General features: G+C 48.1%; 1 protein-coding gene and 1 non-coding gene across 6 annotated transcripts in view; one reads left to right on the forward strand and one right to left on the reverse strand.

Annotated features, from left to right (window-relative positions):
• Positions 1-3,230: 3,230 nt before the first annotated feature.
• rhbdf1b (rhomboid 5 homolog 1b (Drosophila)) overlaps positions 3,231-19,712 on the reverse strand; it is a 31,699-nt gene continuing 15,217 nt past the window's right edge. For 3 of the 5 annotated variants that reach the window (XM_056577147.1, XM_056577148.1, XM_056577150.1), the window contains 16 exons: positions 16,180-16,480; positions 15,175-15,375; positions 13,558-13,680; positions 12,815-12,960; positions 11,441-11,710; positions 11,013-11,124; positions 10,491-10,565; positions 10,223-10,384; positions 9,487-9,587; positions 8,572-8,635; positions 8,103-8,197; positions 7,927-8,002; positions 7,259-7,359; positions 6,692-6,845; positions 5,704-5,927; positions 3,231-5,073 (listed from right to left, as the gene is read on the reverse strand). In XM_056577147.1, coding sequence (XP_056433122.1) covers positions 4,878-5,073; positions 5,704-5,927; positions 6,692-6,845; positions 7,259-7,359; positions 7,927-8,002; positions 8,103-8,197; positions 8,572-8,635; positions 9,487-9,587; positions 10,223-10,384; positions 10,491-10,565; positions 11,013-11,124; positions 11,441-11,710; positions 12,815-12,960; positions 13,558-13,680; positions 15,175-15,375; positions 16,180-16,480 — 2,401 coding nt within the window. In that variant the 3' untranslated portion in view covers positions 3,231-4,877. The remainder of the gene's footprint in view (positions 5,074-5,703; positions 5,928-6,691; positions 6,846-7,258; positions 7,360-7,926; positions 8,003-8,102; positions 8,198-8,571; positions 8,636-9,486; positions 9,588-10,222; positions 10,385-10,490; positions 10,566-11,012; positions 11,125-11,440; positions 11,711-12,814; positions 12,961-13,557; positions 13,681-15,174; positions 15,376-16,179; positions 16,481-19,712) is intronic. The other 2 variants (XM_056577149.1, XM_056577151.1) reach the window with 2 other exon arrangements.
• trnai-uau (transfer RNA isoleucine (anticodon UAU)) lies at positions 8,836-8,929 on the forward strand. Its single transcript has 2 exons — positions 8,836-8,873; positions 8,894-8,929. It is a non-coding gene; the product is annotated as a tRNA-Ile (tRNA).

A 19,712-nucleotide genomic window follows, 5' to 3' on the forward strand; every position in this document is an offset into this window, starting at 1 on the left:
AGTGTTTAATTATGGATACGTGTCTGATAATAAATCACGTCTGTGTGTGTGTACGTGTAGGTGTATATGTGTATGCATGGATGGGTGTGTGTTTGTGTGTGCACATGCGCGTTGTGTGTATGTATGTGTGTATGCGTGTATTTGTGTGTATGCGTGTGTGTGTTTGCGTGAGCGTGTGTGTGTGTTGGTCTGTGTGTGTGTGTGTGCGCGTGTGTGTGTGTGTGTGTTTGCATTAAAGCCTATAAGTGGTGGATAATAATGGGGGGAGGGCAGCTGGAGGACACATGGCACGGGGTAAGAGGAGGAGAAGGAGAGAGGAGGAGGTAGAGGTGGAGGGGAGAACAGTGAGGAGGAGAAAGGAAGGTTCTTAACGACATTTGGATAATTACTGCCTCTTATAAATGTCCTGTTCGCTCCGATGTTTCATAAAACAATCGTTGACTCACTTTATTGTAAGTCGTGTTGTGATCCAAAGCACCACCTTCAGTAATTAACAACAACGATCAACCCTCAACTTGAAACCAAATAATGAAACACGCAGGACTTATTCGATTTCAATGCCTACACATTGTTGCATAAACAGGAGGATTTAGGCGGGCACACTCTCACACACACACACACACACACACACACACACACACCACACACACACACACACACACACCACAACAAACACACACACACACACACCACACACACACACACACACACACACACACACACACACACACACACACACACACACACACACACACACAGGAGGTGGGCCAGTGGAGTGGGGCGTGGCCTGTCAACCCAGGTGGTGTATGGGAGCATGTGGTCTGTCATGCAGGCCTATAGCATTACTCCCTATCAGCCCCGTCAGACCCAGCAAACATCCACCAGGTGCTCAGTGGGACGGCTGCACCCCCAGCCCCCTCTCTTCACACACACACTCAGAGACAAATCCCCATTTATGTGTGTGTGTGTGTGTGTGTGTGTGTGTGTGTGTGCCTCTGGGTCATTCCAGGCATAATGAAGAGAGAGGGTCCGTCAGGAGCCACCTGTTGGCCAGCTGTCAGTGTCCTGTTTCCCTGGTCCACCTGCCGGCATATCTATCTATGTCAATATCTATCCATCTATCTCTGTATATATAACTATATCTATTTATCTATAGACTAATATCTATCCATCTTTCTATATATAATCATACATATCTATTTATAGCCTTATATCTATCTATCTATCTATCTATCTATCTATCTATCTATCTATCTATCTATCTATCTATCTATCTATCTATCTATCTGCCTACCTGTCCATGTGTCATGTAATTGTGTCGGACTGGATACTTCTGGTTGGTAGGTTATCTTTGTACCTGTCTCTACATCTAACACTTCTGTCTGTGTCTACATCTGTTGAAACATTGCTCTAAGTGAAAATCATTATGAACCTGTTCTCCAGTTGTTCCTGTTAATATATGCCTTATTAGTCACTGTAATCCTTATCAATATTCAATTTGTCAACCACTTGATGTCATATTTTAATTCTTCCCTGCTCCCATCTGTGAATAAATGATGCACTCATGTATATTCTAGGCGAGAGGAGAGAGGAGAGGAGAGGAGAGGAAAGAGGAGAGAGGAAAGCAGCGACAAGATACGAGACGAGACGAGAGGATGTTCGAGGAGAGGAGAGGAGAGCATGTTAGAGGAGAGGAGAGGAACGAGGAAATGAGAAGTGGCTGCATTTTTAAACAACGGATGATATACATTGAACAACAAGAGAAGATATGAGAGGAGAAGAAGGAAGAGAGGAAAGTATGGAGAGGAGGGGAGAGAGAAGAGTGTTCGAGAGGAGGTGAGGTGAAAGGAGACTGGGGGAGAGGAAAGGAGAGGAGGAGAGGAGAGAAGAAAGGAGAAGGGAAGAGAGGGGAAAAGAGGGAAACAAGGAGAGAAGGAGAGGAGAGAAAGGGAGAGAAAGGGAACGGAGAGGAGAGGACAAGGGAGGAGCTATTATGATGGGTTTCCTGCAGATTCCGCCCTCTTCGCGTTACATTACCATCTCTATAGGAGCTTTATGGGGGCGTCTGAGAGAGAGAGAGAGAGAGAGAGAGTGAGTGTGCGGTCTGGATGAGAGGGACGGGCAACAGTGAGAGAGAGACTAACACGACGAAACACAGACAAAACCCGACAAGTGAGTGCAGGGAGAGAGAAGCGGTTATGGAGATGAGAAGGTAGATGAGAGAGGGAGTTGCTGAGGAGACAATGGACAGGCTAATGGAGGCGGGGGAGGGAGGGAGGGAGGGAGGGAGGGAGGGGGAGGGGGGGTGGGGTGGAGGTGGGATGAGGGGTTCAGGTTGGGCTCTGGAAGACCTGGGGATGTACAGGTTAGCGGGTTATACTGGAACGGGGGAGAAGAAGAAGAAGAAGAAGAAGAAGAAGAGGAGGAGGAAGGGTGGAGGGGGGTGGAGGAGAGGTGGATGGCTCATTTCCTGCGTGAGGTCTGCGGGGGTCGTGTATAAAGGTAGGGGTGGGGGCTGGGGGTAATTGTTGGCTTTTGTCCCTGCACCAATCAGCTGTTGCACTGGACCAGAGGGGGAGAGAGGGGGGAGGGGGAGAGGGGGGGAGAGGCGGATGGGCGGTCAGAACGCATCCAGGACAGTGAAGGACTTCTATGCCCTCTTAATTACTGTCCAATCAACCTTGAGGTCGCACGTGAGAGAGAAATGCGTGCAGCAGGAAGTGGGTTGTAGGAACTAGGAAGCGGGGCCGTCATAACTGTAACGCTGATGGATGTGAGACGATGGGCCCGGCGTATAACCCGCTTTGTGTATCCTGAGTGACTGAGGGCAGCTATGCTTTGCTGCTGTGTGTGTGTGTGTGTGTGTGTGTGTGTGTGTGTGTGTGTGTGTGTGTGTGTGTGTGTGTGTGTGTGTGTGTGTGTGTGTGTGTGTGTGTGTGTGTGTGTGTGTGTGTGTGTGTGTGTGTGTTGTGAGCTGCCTGTGTTTGTGCTGCTCAGAATCCTCAAGAGCACCACTCAAACATGAGGGAGTACATATTTATTAAGACTCAATTACAGACCAGGCTCTGTGTGTGTGTGTGTGTGTGTGTGTGTGTGTGTGGTGTGTGTGTGTGTGTGTGTGGTGTGTGTTGTGTGTGTGTGTGTGTGTGTGTGTGTGTGTGTGTGTGTGTGTGTGTGGTGATGTGGGGGGGGATTTGGTGTGTGTGTATGTGTGCACACCGGTGTGAGCACTCAAGGAGGGTTGGGGGGGGTGTTGAATGAACCGACCCGATGAAAACAAAAGAGAGGGATCATTTGGGGCACCTTTAAGAGTTCTGCGCGGTAATAAATAAGTCTCCTGCTTGAATTAATGAGGGAACGACGTTGCTTTGTGCTTCAAGGTTGAAACATTGAAACCGTTTGAAACGCTCATTTACAAGACCAGGCTCTTGCGAGGTATTTTCTTTACGGGGCCTCAGTAATTTGCGTAAGGCTGCCACCTATTGGCGGCTAAAGCAAAATATTCCAACGTTCACGCAGATGAACGTGTTTACAAATGATTCATGATTTTAAGATTTTGCATTACCTCGAACATTATTTTTTTTACCATTTACAGGTTGAGAAGAAACTTCACGTACAGTGTTGAATAGGACATAGGTCATTGAGTTCATTAAGCTGGAGGTAGGGGTTAGGCATTAGGCATTTCATCTCGTCAGGGAGTGAAACAGTCTCACTAGGCCTAGCTATCCTCCCTCCTTAATTAATAAGGACAGTCCATTGGACATGGTCTGGTCTGAAGGCAAAACGTTCATGGCAAAAGTAGAAAAAAAAACAAGAACAAGCCAAGGCAACAAATGAAGAGCATTTAGAACTTGATTTCTTTCGGCCATTGCGTTTGTATTTAGTCCCAAGAATGGCTAAAACGGCATCTTATAGAACACAGAAACACGTTCATACATCAACAACATTCCACAAGAAACCATAAAAAATGTAAAATAATTTTCTTGACAAGTGCTCTCGTTACAAGTACAATAGGTGTTTAAAAGTGTTTTCATGCAGTCCTGAAACTTGTGAAAATGTGCTCTGTAGGCTCTGTTTGGCATCGTGATTGGTCTGTGTAGCATATGTAAATAGCTACCTTGAAATGTTTACTCTGGACAGAAATGTTGTAGGCCTACCATAATTGTTGTACTCAACGTACATTATTGTGTTCACAGTTACACCTCACTTATGCTATTATTAAGCCTGGATAAAACCACAATTCTAAGGCTAAATATGTTAATTGACCACTGTGTGATCAGGGAACACTCACGTGTGTGTTGTGTTTGTGTGTCGTAATAAGTGCATATTTGTGTGGTTGACATGTGGGAGCAATAACAAACGCATGCCGTGTATGTGCTTGTTCCTTCCTCCGTTTGGCTTTACTGACAGTAGCCTCCCTGTTTATTTCTGTGCATGTTCGTGCCTCAAACAAAAGGCACAGTTTGGCATTGTACAGTCTCATAACCTGTTGATATGAAGCCCCGATGACAACATGGGTCATAGGTTGGGATGTTTCTCTATCTGCCACCAGAGGGCGCCCTTAAGTCATTGTCATACACGTCCCTCGGCTGTGATAGGTGACCGGTCACTCACACACATCATTCATTGGTTGTTCATCGACATTTGTACACTCTCATGTATTCAGTCAAGCCATTTGCATTTCCATGCGTGTTCGAACCCCCATACATGTATACTGTTATGTTACGCTATAGTACCGTCAAGTCATCCCAGGTGTTCATTCTTTCTCCGTATCGAAGGCAGTTGACCCCAGACGGCAGGGTGAATACTCCAATTCAACGTCCAACAAATCGGTGGAGAAAATGGCGGCTAGCCCCCCCCCCACAACTGGGCCATTCTCAGTGCAGGTGGGCGTTGAGGTCGTACTTCTCACAGAACTTGTCGGTGATGGGGATGCAGGTGAGGAACTCGCACCAGTCGCACTTGATGGGGTAGACATAGAAGAGGACGGCGAAGGCGGAGAACAGGCCCACGAAGACCAGCAGGAAGGCGCAGATCTGCACCCGCTTGCGGTAGGTGTCCGACCGGCCGAAGCTGAGAGGGGGACGGAAGAGAAGGACAGGGATGAGACACCTCAGTATGGGACACCCACACGATGGGCACGTCAAACACACAGTACACGCTGCATCGCTATCGGAGAAGGCCCCCGGGTGAATTAATTCAAGAAATGCCTGTATGAAAGTTTTTAAGCAGTTAGCAGAGCAGTTAGCCGAGCTCTTCGGCGAATGAGAGCTTCTCTTGGGATTTTGAGGTATCTTTTTAATTCCGAAGAAAAACAGACCAGAGTTTTGATTCCATAAAACCGTATCTCAGAGTTCTGAGATAACTATGGCATTAATTCAGAAAAACAAGAGCAGAATACATTTTTTCAAGTGAATGCATTACGCCTCCGTAGTACCGGACCCCTAGTAAGCGCGTTTAAAAAATAGGTCACAATTATTATCAAGCAAAAAGATGGACCAAGTTAAGACCTTGAATACAACAAAAATGTGAGTTCCGTTCTGGAAGTCTCTTTCAGCTTCAGGCATGCCGGCAATGACGCATGCATGCAGCCTGCAGACACATTTGGCCCCGGGCACTTTTGGCATAGGTGTACCACACCCTAACCCCTTAGCCTTCCCCGCCCAGATACCCGTTAACGAGGATCGGCCTAGCAGCACCCACCTGATGTAGGGCAGGAAGGCGAAGGACAGGAAGAATCCGGAGACGAAGCCGCAGACGTGGGCGAAGTTGTCAATCCAGGGCAAGAGGCCGAAGGAGAAGAGGAACACGGCGATGGCCAGCAGCTTGGAGAAGGCCCTCCACGGCCGCTCGAGGATCGGCCAGCTCTGCAGCAGCTCCACAAACAGACAGGCCAGGATACCAAACTGACTGCCTGCTGGGCCCACCTGGAGAGGGAGGGAGGGAGGGAGGGAGAGAGGGAGAGAGGAGAGAGGAGAGAGGGAGAGAGGGAGAGAGATGATGAAGGGAGAGAGGAGGAGAGAGAGAGAGATGACGAATAGAGAGAGAGAGAGAGAGAGAGAGAGAGAGACACAGGGACGGGAATAATTCAGAATGAATCAAGCAGTGTTAAAAACATATCATTAAATTTACATTATTTCAAGGGTAAGGGTTCAAGTGTGGCCTTATATGTGCTTTCTCTGTGTGGCTTTACTGACAGAAGCATCCCTGTTTAATTCTGTGCATGTTCGTGTCTCAAACCAAGGCACAGTTTGGCATTTTACAGTCTCGAGTCATAACCTGTTCCTTCAAACTAAGATATGAACTCTGGATTGGCAACGTTGGTCAGAGGTTGGGATGTTCCTCTATCTGCCACCAGAGGGCGCCCTTGGGTCATTGTCTTACATGTCTCTGAGCTGAGATAAGTGACAGACAGAGAACTCTAACTCTTTAGCCCAGGTGTAAAAAGGACCATCATAATTCAGAATGAAACACGCAGTGATAAAAACATATCATTCAATATACATTATAACAAAGATAAGGGTTCAGGGAGACAGGGAGATTGCAAATGTTAAACTACAGTACTGGTAACTTTGACCTTTCAGCAGGTACAAAGCAACATCCACTAAACTCTCAGAGGTTCTTCCCCGTAGGAGTCTGGCATTGCCAGTTCCAATGCTGACCCGCTCCGTCTGAGAGACCCACTCTGTACCTCGGCCCGGTAGGGCAGGAAGATGGCGGAGGCCAGGTTGCCGGTGATGCCGCTGACGATGTAGATGATGGAGATCCGGAGCCAGCCCGTCAGCTTCTCCAGGTCCCGCAGCACCGTCATCTGGAACACCACCGACACCAGGCAGTGGAGGATCCTGAGGCACACACGCACACACACACACACACACACACACACACACACACACACACACACGGACACACACACACACACAGACACAGATAAACATACAAACAAACAAACACACACACACACGTACACACACACAGATACACATATGGACACACAGACGGACAAGGACTCACACACTCACATGGACACACACATACACACACACACACACATACCAAACACACATATACAAAAACACACACGCACAGACACACGGACACTCACATTCACACACACACACACACACACACAAATTATTATTTATTAAAACAACCAACACGGCTGTGAAAAAACTAGAAGGTAGAAGACATAATATAGGGATTACAGCTAGATTAGAGCTATGGATTAGTTCAGAAGAGAGTTAAATGAGGTGGTCACCCAGCATGGAGGAAGAGAGAGAGCCACAGCCGGTAGAACTGATCAGGGATGTCAGGGTTGAGGAATGGCAGCAGGCCACACACATCATCCATACAGGCAACCTGTAAGAGGGAGTGAGAGAGAGAGAGAGAGAGAGAGAGAGAGATGAGAGAGAGAGAGAGAGAGAGAGAGAGAGAGAGAGAGAGAGAGAGAGAGAGAGAGAGAGAGAGAGGGAGAGAGAGAAAGAGGGAGAGAGACAGATACAGAGAAAGGGAGAAAGGGAGATTTTTTTGGCCACTTTCAACATCAATTTATTTTCTAGATTGTGCCACTAGCTCCAGTGGCACGGTTGTTTAGCCCGGTGTTCATAAGACAGTAACCTGCAGAGAGATGCAGAGGTTGTGAGTTCGAGCCTGATATGGAGCAAATCCTTGCGATACACTTGCGAGATCATCTTCTTAATCATAGTAAGCGTCTTCAAAATAGTAGTGTACCCCTGTACTTTATGCTGGTTAGGATTCGATTATTACAGCACTGCACGTGTGTGCAAATGTGTTCTGTTGTGTGTGTGTGTGTCAGTCAGATTAGTCTGTAAATCGACATGTCTGTCGGTGTGTATCTATCTGTGACGGTGTCTATGAGCTGCTAGGTGTGTTTGTGTGTGTGTGTGTTTGCGTGTGTGTCCCTACCTGTGAGCAGAGAGTAGCCTCCTCGTGGAAATAGCCCCTCATGAAGTCGCAGTATTCTCTGGAGGTGATTTCACACCTGCACACACAATCACATCGAGCGGCCTTCACTCATCTCATACCCGTCGATACCGTCATGCACTCGGCCGTCCATCTCAATACTGGGTGGGCGTCCTTACCGCCCCTTGGTGCCGATGCAACAGGGCCTGCCTGTGATGGCACAATCGATGTGGGCGAGGTTGGTGTGGTTCCCAGAGTCGTACCGTGTGCACACCTACAAGCACACAACATAGGGGAGCGTTTGGCATGCATGCATATTGATATGTTTTCTGTGCGTATGTATGTATACAGAAAAATGTGCTCTCCACTGATGAGTCATCAGTGCAATGCGAGAGCAAGGGATACAAAGGTGAAAATATCCACAGAGATGCAGAGGTTATGAGTTCAAGACTTGCCGTGGTCATCTTTGTATTTGCTGAATAAAGCTAAATATAGGTATATTCAATTATGCCAAGGGAACAGACACAGAAGTTACATCATATCCTTAAATGGTACGCTGCCTTCAAGGTTCACCATTGCATTCATGGTATAAACAAATAAATATAATGAAACGGTCTCCACCCTGACTGCAAACAATGGAGCCCTCACCGGCCACTTGGTGATGTCATCAGGCCACTCGTGAGGGGAGACGGAGGCCGGCTCCAGGCACATTCTGCAGGACGAGGGAGGGGACATAAGGGTTGGGGGGTTACGATGTCTCTGGAGACAAGCCCCCACTGGCGCTGCAGTGGGACGGTCCCAGCCTCACCTTGGTGGCCTCAAGGTGCACTAACGAGCCACGCAGTGGTAGCAATGTGTACGCGAGATAAGGTGCCAACTGTCTATAAACACAAAGAGAGCAGTGGACACAGGGCTCCAGTGGCGCAATCGGTTAGCGCGCGGTACTTATAAGACAGTAGCCTGCGGAGTGATGCCGAGGTTGTGAGTTCGAGCCTCACCTGGAGCAGTGACATTTTAAGACCTTCAAAGGACCACTCAAATGTATTGACATGCAAATAGTCACCTAGATCACCCTTGATACGTGATAATCCAATCATCTCTATCAGATTGTTCTGATCAGCCTGTTTCATGTTACAGTGTCCACCTATACTACTGCAGACCTGCATATAAAAAGTGCGATTAGAAAACATCACAGTTTTGCGAGCAGTGAACCAGTATACTCCCAAGAGAATTATTTTTGCCTCCATGCAGCACAATCAGACATTAAGACGAGTAGGGTTATTAATTAGCCTTTTTTCAAAAGGGATTTCTATGTCGTTGTATTAATATATCTCATGTTTGGATAATTTCAATGCTGTTTTTGTTGTTGGTAGCTATGGACAAGGAGGTGGAAAGGTGAAAACTGGGGATGCAATGAAGTGAGAAAGGAACTGAAAAAGTTAAAAAGTGTAAATCAGTAAAGAAGGCTTAATGCAGAGCTCGGTTAACCGGCGGTTCTGGTGGGTAAGCATGCGGTACGTATCCTACTGATGATTTACCCTAGTTTCCCATGAAGTGTCTCACCTGGGGTCTTGGTGGCAGACTGCTCCGTGTTGCCGTGGTGATCCGTTCAGGGAGGGGGCGCTGCTGTGCTGAGGCCACTTCACCCACACCGCCAGCGTGGTCTACACAAGGACCAGAAACACAGTACACTTACATTTACACACACTTAGCAGACGCTTGTATCCAAAGCGACCTACAAAAGGTACATTTGTCAGAAAAAAAAGAGAAACAACATATCAGTGTCGGTACAGTAAGGATGTTCATCGATAGCTAGGATAAGATAGCTAGGATAAGATGCAAAAAAATGCTAAGTACTTTTAAGCGTTAGAAAGTACAACATACAATAAGTGCGTACATTAAGTGCCAAGACGAGCAACATACAATAAGTGCGTACGAGGGGTGTTGAAGGGGGGTAAGGGGGTAGGCTATGCAGAGTCTAGGTGAACTCTGAACACATCCATGTTCAATGCTGGCGCTGTCATAAGACGGTCTGTGAACCACGCTGAATGGCTGCTGGTGGATTGGACTGGATCATCGGTTATGTTTAAATCAATATTTAGATTTATGTAAACTCATGACCGTGACCTTGACCTCACTAATCAATGCTTTCACAAGACTCAATGAACTCAATGCTCTTTGGGTGCCCCTGTGAGTCTTTAACACCACTCAACAGGCCGAGCAGTCCTCCTCATGTGAGCTGTGGGCCCCCCACTAGGGCCCCCCCACTCGGGGCCCCCAGAGGCCCCCGAGGACTGACCGAGCACTCGTCCTGGGGGGTCTGCAGGCAGCCCGAGCGGTCGTTCCTGACGCAGCAGCCCGAGCCCCGCTCCCGGGCCCTCTTCTCCTGGATCAGCTGGTGGACCTCCTTGTCCTGACGCATGCACGGGGAGAACTTGGCTCCCAGGTGGATCAGCGCCTCCTGCAGGGAAGGAGGCCAATGAAGCAGACAACGCTTGTTAAAGAAAACAACAAAACAGGTAAACGTAAGAGGTAAACATAATGACGAGGAGTAGGACGGAGCTCACCGAACTCGGGCCGACCCAGAAATTCTCCTGCTGCACGAACTTGACGTTCTCGTAAACTCCTTTATTTCTGAGGACCTGACGGAGGGGAAGTGATGACAATGTATTTATTTTAGGACACTCCTTGACAGCAAAGTCATGGGAAGATCCAGGCAGCGTTTTACCAAGCATGTTCTATGAGGCAATGGGTGTAAAATGATTCTGACAGGGAAGCTTTCCCATCCCTGGGCAGTAACAACAGAGTATATACTTTGTATATAACGTTATACTATCATTAGAATAATTAACTAACGTCAACTTTTTCATGACAAAATTATACAGACACTTGAATAAGAATTCACTTCCTGTACAGTATTTAAGATGCACGTCATCAATAAGCAGGTAGGGGTTAGGCATCTACATTTTTGAGCCCAAAGCCTTTAGCCTTATCATTACTTCCTCTTCATCTGCAGGACACACCAACAAGTCTGGCAGAGCCCTCAGAGGCACGACATCAGAAGGAGAAGGACTGTTTAGTGGACCTACCGAGTCCACGGTTTCATGCTGGGAGAAGCCAACGGGGGCGATGCCGTGGATCGCCACCGCCAGGGTGGTGATGAGCAGGTGGACAAATGTGATCCAGTAGGTGAAATAGGGCCTGGGGACACAGAAGAAGAGTTGATTAAATCAACTACTAAAGGGGTTTAGGCAACTATAAAACTAAATAGAAATGAGAGGGCTCCTATGGTACCATCAGGTGTCAATCGGATAAGCCGTCAAGAAAATATGAGTCAATGAGTGCAGATACGTTGTCTTTCACATCGTTAAGAGAAGGTAGGACAACGGTATAGATGGCGCTCTAAGAGCAGGCTGCGCACATAGGGGTCAGCCCCTACACTATCCGACCTCCCCCTCAACACAGGCTCCCACTATAATCCTTCCCCGTCCGGGTCAGGGTCCCAGCCGGGCTGTACCTGTGGTCGTCCATGTCCTCTATCTGCCTCTGGACGTTGCTGTCGATGCGCTTGCGGTACGAGCGGTTGGTGAGGCGGCCCACGATGCCCAGGCCGTAGGGCCGCTTCTCCCGCGCAAACAGCTTCCTCACGGGCACCACGATGCGCTGGCCGCGCTGCTGCTGCTGCTGCTGCTGCTGCCCGCTGGCGCCCACCACCTCCTGGATCAGACTCAGCTTGGGCTGTACCAGGGAGCTGTCCTTCACCTTCCTCCAGCCGCGCTCCAAGGGCCTGGAGGGACGCAGGGGGGGAGAGGGGTGAATGATGGAGAGGGGTGAATGATGGAGAGGGATGAATGATGGAGAGGGGTGAATGATGGAGAGGGGTGAATGATGGAGAGGGGTGAATGATGGAGAGGGGTGAATGATGGAGAGGGATGAATGATGGAGAGGGATGAATGATGGAGAGGGGTGAATGATGGAGAGGGGTGAATGATGGAGAGGGATGAATGATGGAGAGGGGTGAATGATGGAGAGGGGTGAATGATGGAGAGGGGTGAATGGGTGAATGGGTGAGAGGGTGAATTGGTGAGAGGGTGAATGGATGGAGGGGGGTGAATTGATGATGGGTTTGATTAACAAACAGATGGATGAATGGAGGAAGGTAAGATGGATAAATGGATGGATGAATAAATGAATGGACAAACAGACGGATAAGGAAATGGATTTATGAATGAATGGCGGGATGCAGGAATGGATGGATGGAAGGAGGGAGGGATGGGTGAAAAATGGGTGAATTGACAAATGAATAGATGGGTGAATGGATGAATGAATGGATGAGTGAATGGAGAAAGCTCAAGGCCCTGTATAGCTTAACTAGAATACATAACCAACTCTAGGGGTCCATCCTAAGTATGATTATACAACTCTTTATCTGTATGTCTGTGAGAGAATTGTTCTAACCCCTGCACTTAGTCCCAGGATGCCCTGGCATCTACTCAATGAAGTGCTCCTTCATGATGCAGAGGTGCAGTCGGTCAGTGCACGGTACATATAAGCCGAGGTTGTGAGTTTGAGCCTCACCCAGCGCATACAGCTTTACTCATCAGGCAAGATGTGGTTTGAGGGAATATCTATAAAGGTCTCTTCTTCTGTCACACAAGAGAAGGGAAACACCAGAGCTCATTACTTTTTAGTAATTAGCAGATTGTATCCAAACTATCTGTTTACTAACACCCTACCCACTACACTATCCTCCTGAGAAGTCACTATAGATCACACGCGCACGAGTTCCATATTTGATACGGGCAAATTCTACTGAGCGACTCAAATCGACAGAGGGAAGTGGAGTAGTCTTCATCCCCATGACAACACAGAGCAACCAACGGAAACCCACAGCATCAGGTGACTTCTCTCCAGCTCGCTCTTGTCCAGGGCACTTCCTGTGATCTCCCGCTCCTCCTCCTGCTGGTAAATCTCCGCCTCCGACGGCGTCTCGAAGACCTCGTCAGCATAGCTGGACAGCTCGTCTGGGAGCCCCTCCTATCAGGACGCAGGCAGGCGATTTAAGAAGATGGATTAGGAGGAAAGAGTGGCGTTCTGTGTGACGGTGATCTGGGTCGCCCTGTGGTGATCGATGCATGAGGGTTTAGCAGAACCAGGAACGAGGGTGACGGCTGCGGTGTGAGGCCTGTTCATAACAATACTATTGCTGCTACCGTGATGATGTGAACTGTCACCCCTTTTGATTATCAGAAAGAAACGCAATCAAAGATCACACTTTTAAATTCATTCATTCATATTTTTGTCATTTAGCACACACTTTCATTGACACAACAAAACATGAAATTGTGCAATGTCAATGCTCCCAAATATGGACGTGAGAATCAAACCCAGTGCCTCTGGATTCGAACTGTGCACCACACCATCCTCAACCTGAATTACTTTTGTACTACTCTACTACTGTTTTCTGCATTTCAATTGACTATCAATGAACTTAACTTATGATACCAACAGAGATGTCGCCTCCTTTTCCATGCTATGTTTAGCAAGTCTCGTGGTATTTTAACATACGCACACAAATAATAGACAACTAGGGACGTCCTGTCCCCCAGAGAAGAGACCTGAGGAGTTCCTCACCCCGGTATAGAAGGACACGTCCAGTTCGTCTCCGTAGTCCACCGTGTCCTCGTCCAGGAAACCAGAGGGCATGAAACTATGCCTGCGACCCGGCCGAGACTTGCTTCCCTTCAGAGTCCGCCCCTACAAATCACAGGGCACGGACACACACACACAAAAAAATGCACACACATACACACCAAGCACAGACACAAACGCACGCACGCACGCACACACACACACACACACACACACACACACACACACACACACACACACACACACACACACACACACACACACACACACACACACACACACACACACACACACACACACACACACACACACACACTTTAAAGATTTCTTTAAACATTCAAAAATAAGAATGAACTTTCATACATAGTTAAATAAAAAGCTTTTCAATAATAGCAGAACTTCTTGGCGGAGACGGCACAGAGCCTTGGCTGAAAACGGAAACAAAAGTGGTGGAGTTACAGTTTGTTTGGGGTTTCATTAGTTTACCGCAGAGAAACTGATTTCATCAGTAGTGAAAGCTTTCAGGATGGGATTTTATAAAGTGTGTTTCTGCAGGGGCCACTCCACACGGTGTTGATTTTATCCTGAACAGACACCTTTTCACTGTTATCCGGTGCTGGCCGACTTTGGGTTCCCTTTTAATATCCAATTACGCGCTTACAGATCCCCGCTTCCAGCCAGCAATGTGATTGGTTGAAAAAAGTATGAAGCGAAAGAAGGAGAAACCCCCCATTAACCCAGATTTGAGATGAGTAATCTAATGTCGCTGGTCCGATGATAGCAGATGCCACCTCGGTGACCTGTGACCTCTGAGCTAGGGTGGATTAACAGAGCGGTACTGGAACATTCTCTCAGCCCTGCCACATGCAGCTGAGCATCCTGCCTGTACTTTGATGGGCCATCTGGTGCTGACGCAAAATCCACACACAACCACCATAGCATACAAACGCACGCACGGACACCCATGAACAAACACACATGCACATATCCACAAACACACACGCACACATGTACTTGCATGGACACACACTTAGAAACCTTCAAGCACACCTGAATCAAAGTGCTAGCATACAAATTTATGAGAGTGCAGACAAAAAGACAGACACACACACACACACACACACACACACACACACACACACACACACACACACACACACACACACACACACACACACACACACACACACACACACACACACACACACACACACACACACACACACAAGGATGCCTAGAGGTATGTACATCTAAAAGATGAAGACGTATTTATTCGTGAGGCTGTTTTCTACGGAAGGGACATGAACATGTGGAGTGTACACACACACACACACACTATGTGGCCACCAGGGAATGTCATCTGGAGCCTACTTAGCTCTGCATGCAGATTATTCCCCATTGAGGGAAACCCCAGCTTATCTTTACATAACTGTCTCTCTCTCTCTCTCGACCTCATCAATCCTCACGTCAGCTGCTGCTGGAGAACACACGGCCTGGTCTGCTACTTGCAGGGGTCTGGATTTGTGCGTATGAAATTATATTTGATATAGCTGCTCCCACGACACGCTCAAACGCACACCCATGCACACAGACACACACCTTCATGATGGCAGCGGCCGCCTTGAGGCTCATGACCGCCACGGATTCGCGCTTTCGTCGCCGTGGCAACCTGTTGAGCGCGGAGCGGGAACTGGACAAGGAGCAGAGGGAGCCGGTGCCCGGGGTGGGGGGGCCCTGGGGTACGGTCAGCCCCTCGTCTGTCATGCGGAACACACGGCCCCTTGCCAGAGGGTCCACCACCTGGACACACACACACACACACACAAACACACACACATATAAGGACATGCACACACACATGCACACACACAGGGACACGCACAAACACAGACACACACAGTGACATGCAGACAGACACTCATACATACACACACACAACCAGAGGGACACAGAAACAGGGACACACGAGAACACACACAGGGACACACACACACACACACACACACACACACACACACACACACACACAAACACACGCACACACAAGCAGACAAGTGAGTATGTCTAAAAGATAAAGACTATTTATTTGTGAGGCTGTTTTCTACGGAAGGGACATGAACATGTGGAGTGGAAGGGCAGGTAAACAGAAGGAGAGACTAGACAAACAAGGCTGAACATCAGTGGCTCACAGAGGGTCCCTACCCGGTCAAACATCAACCCAGTGCGGGGGTTCAAAGGTTCAAGTGCATCTAGATGACCAACCTCATTCATGTATGAAGAGCATTATTAGAGATAGAGCAAGAATGAAGGAAAGTCAGATAGATAACCAGATAAAAAGATCATAATGATAACAACTATAATAATAATTCACTTGATTTATAAAGCTTTTTCTTTCATAAAGTAATTCTCAAAGTGCTGTATGGCTAAAAAGAAAACATTCCAAACTATAAATAGAAGCAAACTAAAACAAAACTAAAATCCTTTCTATATATGAAGGTGTTGCGGCCGGTTTTTACCAAGCAGACGGATAGATAGAAAGGTAAAAGATGGAGAGAGAGAGATGGGATAGATAGATCTCTCCTGTATCCCCTCACTCTAGCCTACCCTCGGCATGCCACAGTGTTGGTGATTGGGGTGGAGGTGGTGGTGATGGAGGTGCTGGTGGCGATGGTGCTGGTGGTGCTGGTGATGGTGGTGGTGGTGGTGGTGGTGGTGGGGGAGGTACAGAGGGGGTGGGGTCTCAGTGCTGGCCAGGGACAGGTTGTCTTGGCTGGGCAGCTCCATGTCCCTCATCACCTGGGGCTTCAGACCCCCATAGAGCTGGCTGCAGTGCTGCAGGCTCCTCCTCCTCCATCGCTGGGTGCTGTCGCTGTCCTGGCTCACGCCGAACCAGTCGGCCGTTCCCCTGGTGACGGGGATGCGGGAAAAGCGCTTCGTTAGCCGTTAGCTTGAGGAGCAAACATTAGCATGAACGTTCTAGTAGAGATGGATGTTTGTTGTGCCAAGGCGCTTTCAAACCCACACTCCCTCCCATGTACATGTTCTCTCTCTCTTTTTGTCACGCCCACTCTCTGAGTCTCTCTCTCTCTCTATCTGCGCATCACCAAACCACAAGCGAAACTGAAGCATATCGCGGAAAAGGAGTGTTTTCTTGAGTGCAGTCAATATTTTTTGCCTCTGCCTGGCCTTTTTGATTCATTTTGTCAGCTGATCGATTTACATGGCCATATGTCTAGTCTGCGCTGGACTCAATACGCTCCAGTGTGAAGACACAGGTGCAAAATAGTTATGTTACCGCCTGTGAGAGTCCCTTTCTGTCAGCTGCACAGATCCATGTATGCATTAGACTTTGATCTGAGCCACGGGTGGTAAGTGATGGCTTTGAGAAGGCTTTGCTTGGGTTAAACAACAAGGGAAAGAAGACAGAAGTGTCTGCTCTCCTACTGAGGGGGCTTCAAAGGTCAACTATGTGTGGGACAACACTGCTTGAAGCGTTAGGAAAGGATTAAGGATGGTGTAAGATAGTGGTTTAGTCTCACATTCCTTAAATATCCGCTAAACTGGATCTCTTCTGATTGGATTCTTTGACAGGCAGATATTTTTTATAGAGATGGACACTGAGTATTATTCCTAATAATAAGCATAGTCACTTATGTTTTTCATCTAACCCATTTGGTGAAAGGATGTACAACTGAATTGCAATGAATCATGGGAAACTGGAAAAACATCTATACTGATCTATACTGAGAACAGGAGAAGAGAATCAATCGATCCATGTCAGATAAAGCAAGCCCATGTAAGACATCCCTTTGCACTTTGTGATAGCATCTGCTTGATATTAAATGACTGATGGAAAAATAATTGTTGATTAATCAACTATGAAAATAATCGTTAGTTGCAGCCCTAGTGTGTGTGTGTGTGTGTGTGTGTGTGTGTGTGTGTGTGTGTGTGTGTGTGTGTGTGTGTGTGTGGTGTGTGTGTGTGTGTGTGTGTGTGTGTGTGTGTGTGTGTGTGTGTGTGTGTGAGAGAGAGAGAGAGAGAGAGAGGAGTCTGTGGTTAAAACCAAGCCTATCTGAAACCATCCCCCTCTCTGCGTCTCTGGTGTCACCGGCACAGGAAATAAAGACGGTGTGATAAGACACTGGAAAATGGCTTAGGCTAACCACTTTTGTTGGTGTGTGTTATTCGGCACGTATGCTGTCACACCTTTGAGACAAAACCAAGTCAAAGTGAGGTCAAGGGGTAGAAACTACAATGGCAAGAAAATGATCTCCCATCACTGTTGAGAAGAGCTCACCACACACTAAAAAACACTTAGCCCCCAAATAATTGAGAAGAACGCCAGCTGGGGAAGACTTTTTGAAGACCACCATGCTACACTCAATGTTGTCCTCCCACACTTGAGTGTTTTATTACGGAGACGTTGGAGGGGCCGGAGAAGTGATGAGGGGAGGGAGTGAGTGTGAGAAAGAGGGCAGGGGGAAGAAGAGTTCATGAGATCTGAGGCTCTGAGAGCTGTACGCTGAGCAGATTTTCCCCACAGTATCATACAGACAGAATCACCTCTACGACTGAATACTCTGGAACCAATAAACACGGTACAGGTACATCAACCATCTAAAGCTGTTGCGTCACATCAATTAGCTTTTATGGCCTCAAGGAAAGGCATCACTTCCTTGGACAAGCCAAAACATATCTCGACAGCCAGCGGAACAAATGCCATTTGAGCTCCATTATCTTCTGTCATTTTGCTAAATAATTTTGATACTGAACACACGTAATTGCTGTTGTGTTTCTCAAATTACTTTCCACTACTTCAATTAGTACATTCAATTTGTTGACATAATGGTCTCATGCTCAAAAGCTCTCAAGACTTTCCTATCCCAATGTGCCATGTGGACACAATCCTTTTGCTTCTTATACAAAGTTGTTGAACCGAAGAATCAAACAAACCAAGCTAACAAGAGAGCACTCATAACTTCACAGTTCAGGCGGTACTAATCTAGCCCTTGCTCGAAAAAACAAAAACAAAGCATATTTATTTGCCTACATTCTTTAAAAGTTCAATCCCAAACTAAAAACACCATTCTTTCCAAAATCCTATCGACAGTTTGGAGGAGCTTCAGCCAATCAGCATCTTGGCACCGGGCTGAACTCAGCTCTCCGCCAAGCGATGACATTAGAGCTAGTAACTGGACTCACCCGTCCGGAGAAGTCCAGAAGGCCAGTCTTATACCTGGCCTGGACAAGAACCAAGGGTCTTCACAATCACCATCATCCTCCTCCTCCCCGTGCGGAACGCCCCCCCGCGGTCCCAGACTAACCCCTCTCCCGCCGCGCCTCCGGACAGCCCTGTTAAACCTCCTCGACCTCTGTGCCCTCCAGACCAGGCGTCAGCGGCCGCCACACGGCATGGTTACAGGTCCCGCCAGGAACACTCTTCAATGGGACAATACTCCACGGAGGGGTTGCTGGGATCTCCTGACAAGCAGCTTAGCTCCCAGTGGTTTGGTGTCAATCAACTGGAAGGGGGGGGGACATTCCTCCGTGTTTATTAGGCTATCCACCACGCAGCCTGGGTCACTGGCTATCCACCACGCAGCCTGGGTCACTGGCTATCCACCACGCAGCCTGGGTCACTGGCCGTCGCGGAGCGCGCAATTAAAACATCCAGAGTAGGAAGGGGGGATGGATTTACAGTCCAACGGTCTGGAGGAAGAGGAGGATAAGGAGGAGGAGGAGGCGGAAGAGGAGGATGAGGAAGAAGAGGAGGAGGAGGATGAAGAGTAGGAGGCAGAAGAGGAGGAGGGGAAAGAAGAGGAGGAGGAACAATTGGAGGAGGAGGGGCAGAGGAGGATGAGGATGAGGAAGAGGTAGAGGAAGCAGAAGAGGCAGAAGAGGAGGAGGGGGCAGAAGAGACGAAGAAGGAGGAGTAGGCAGAAGACGCAGAAGAGGCAGAAGATGAGGAGGAGGAGGAGGAGGAGGAGGAGGAGGAGGAGGAGGAGGAGGTAGGTCCTTCTGAATAAAATCTTTGCGGGAAAGCCCGGCAATCCCAGAAGTTGATCAGCCGGCGATGGGCTGATGAGTGGTAAGAAGTCCTGACCCTTGACCCCAGCTGCGGGTGTGGACTTCTACAC

The sequence above is a fragment of the Gadus chalcogrammus genome, chromosome 18 (genome assembly GCF_026213295.1).
Source record: "Gadus chalcogrammus isolate NIFS_2021 chromosome 18, NIFS_Gcha_1.0, whole genome shotgun sequence".
Lineage (NCBI taxonomy): Eukaryota > Metazoa > Chordata > Actinopteri > Gadiformes > Gadidae > Gadus > Gadus chalcogrammus.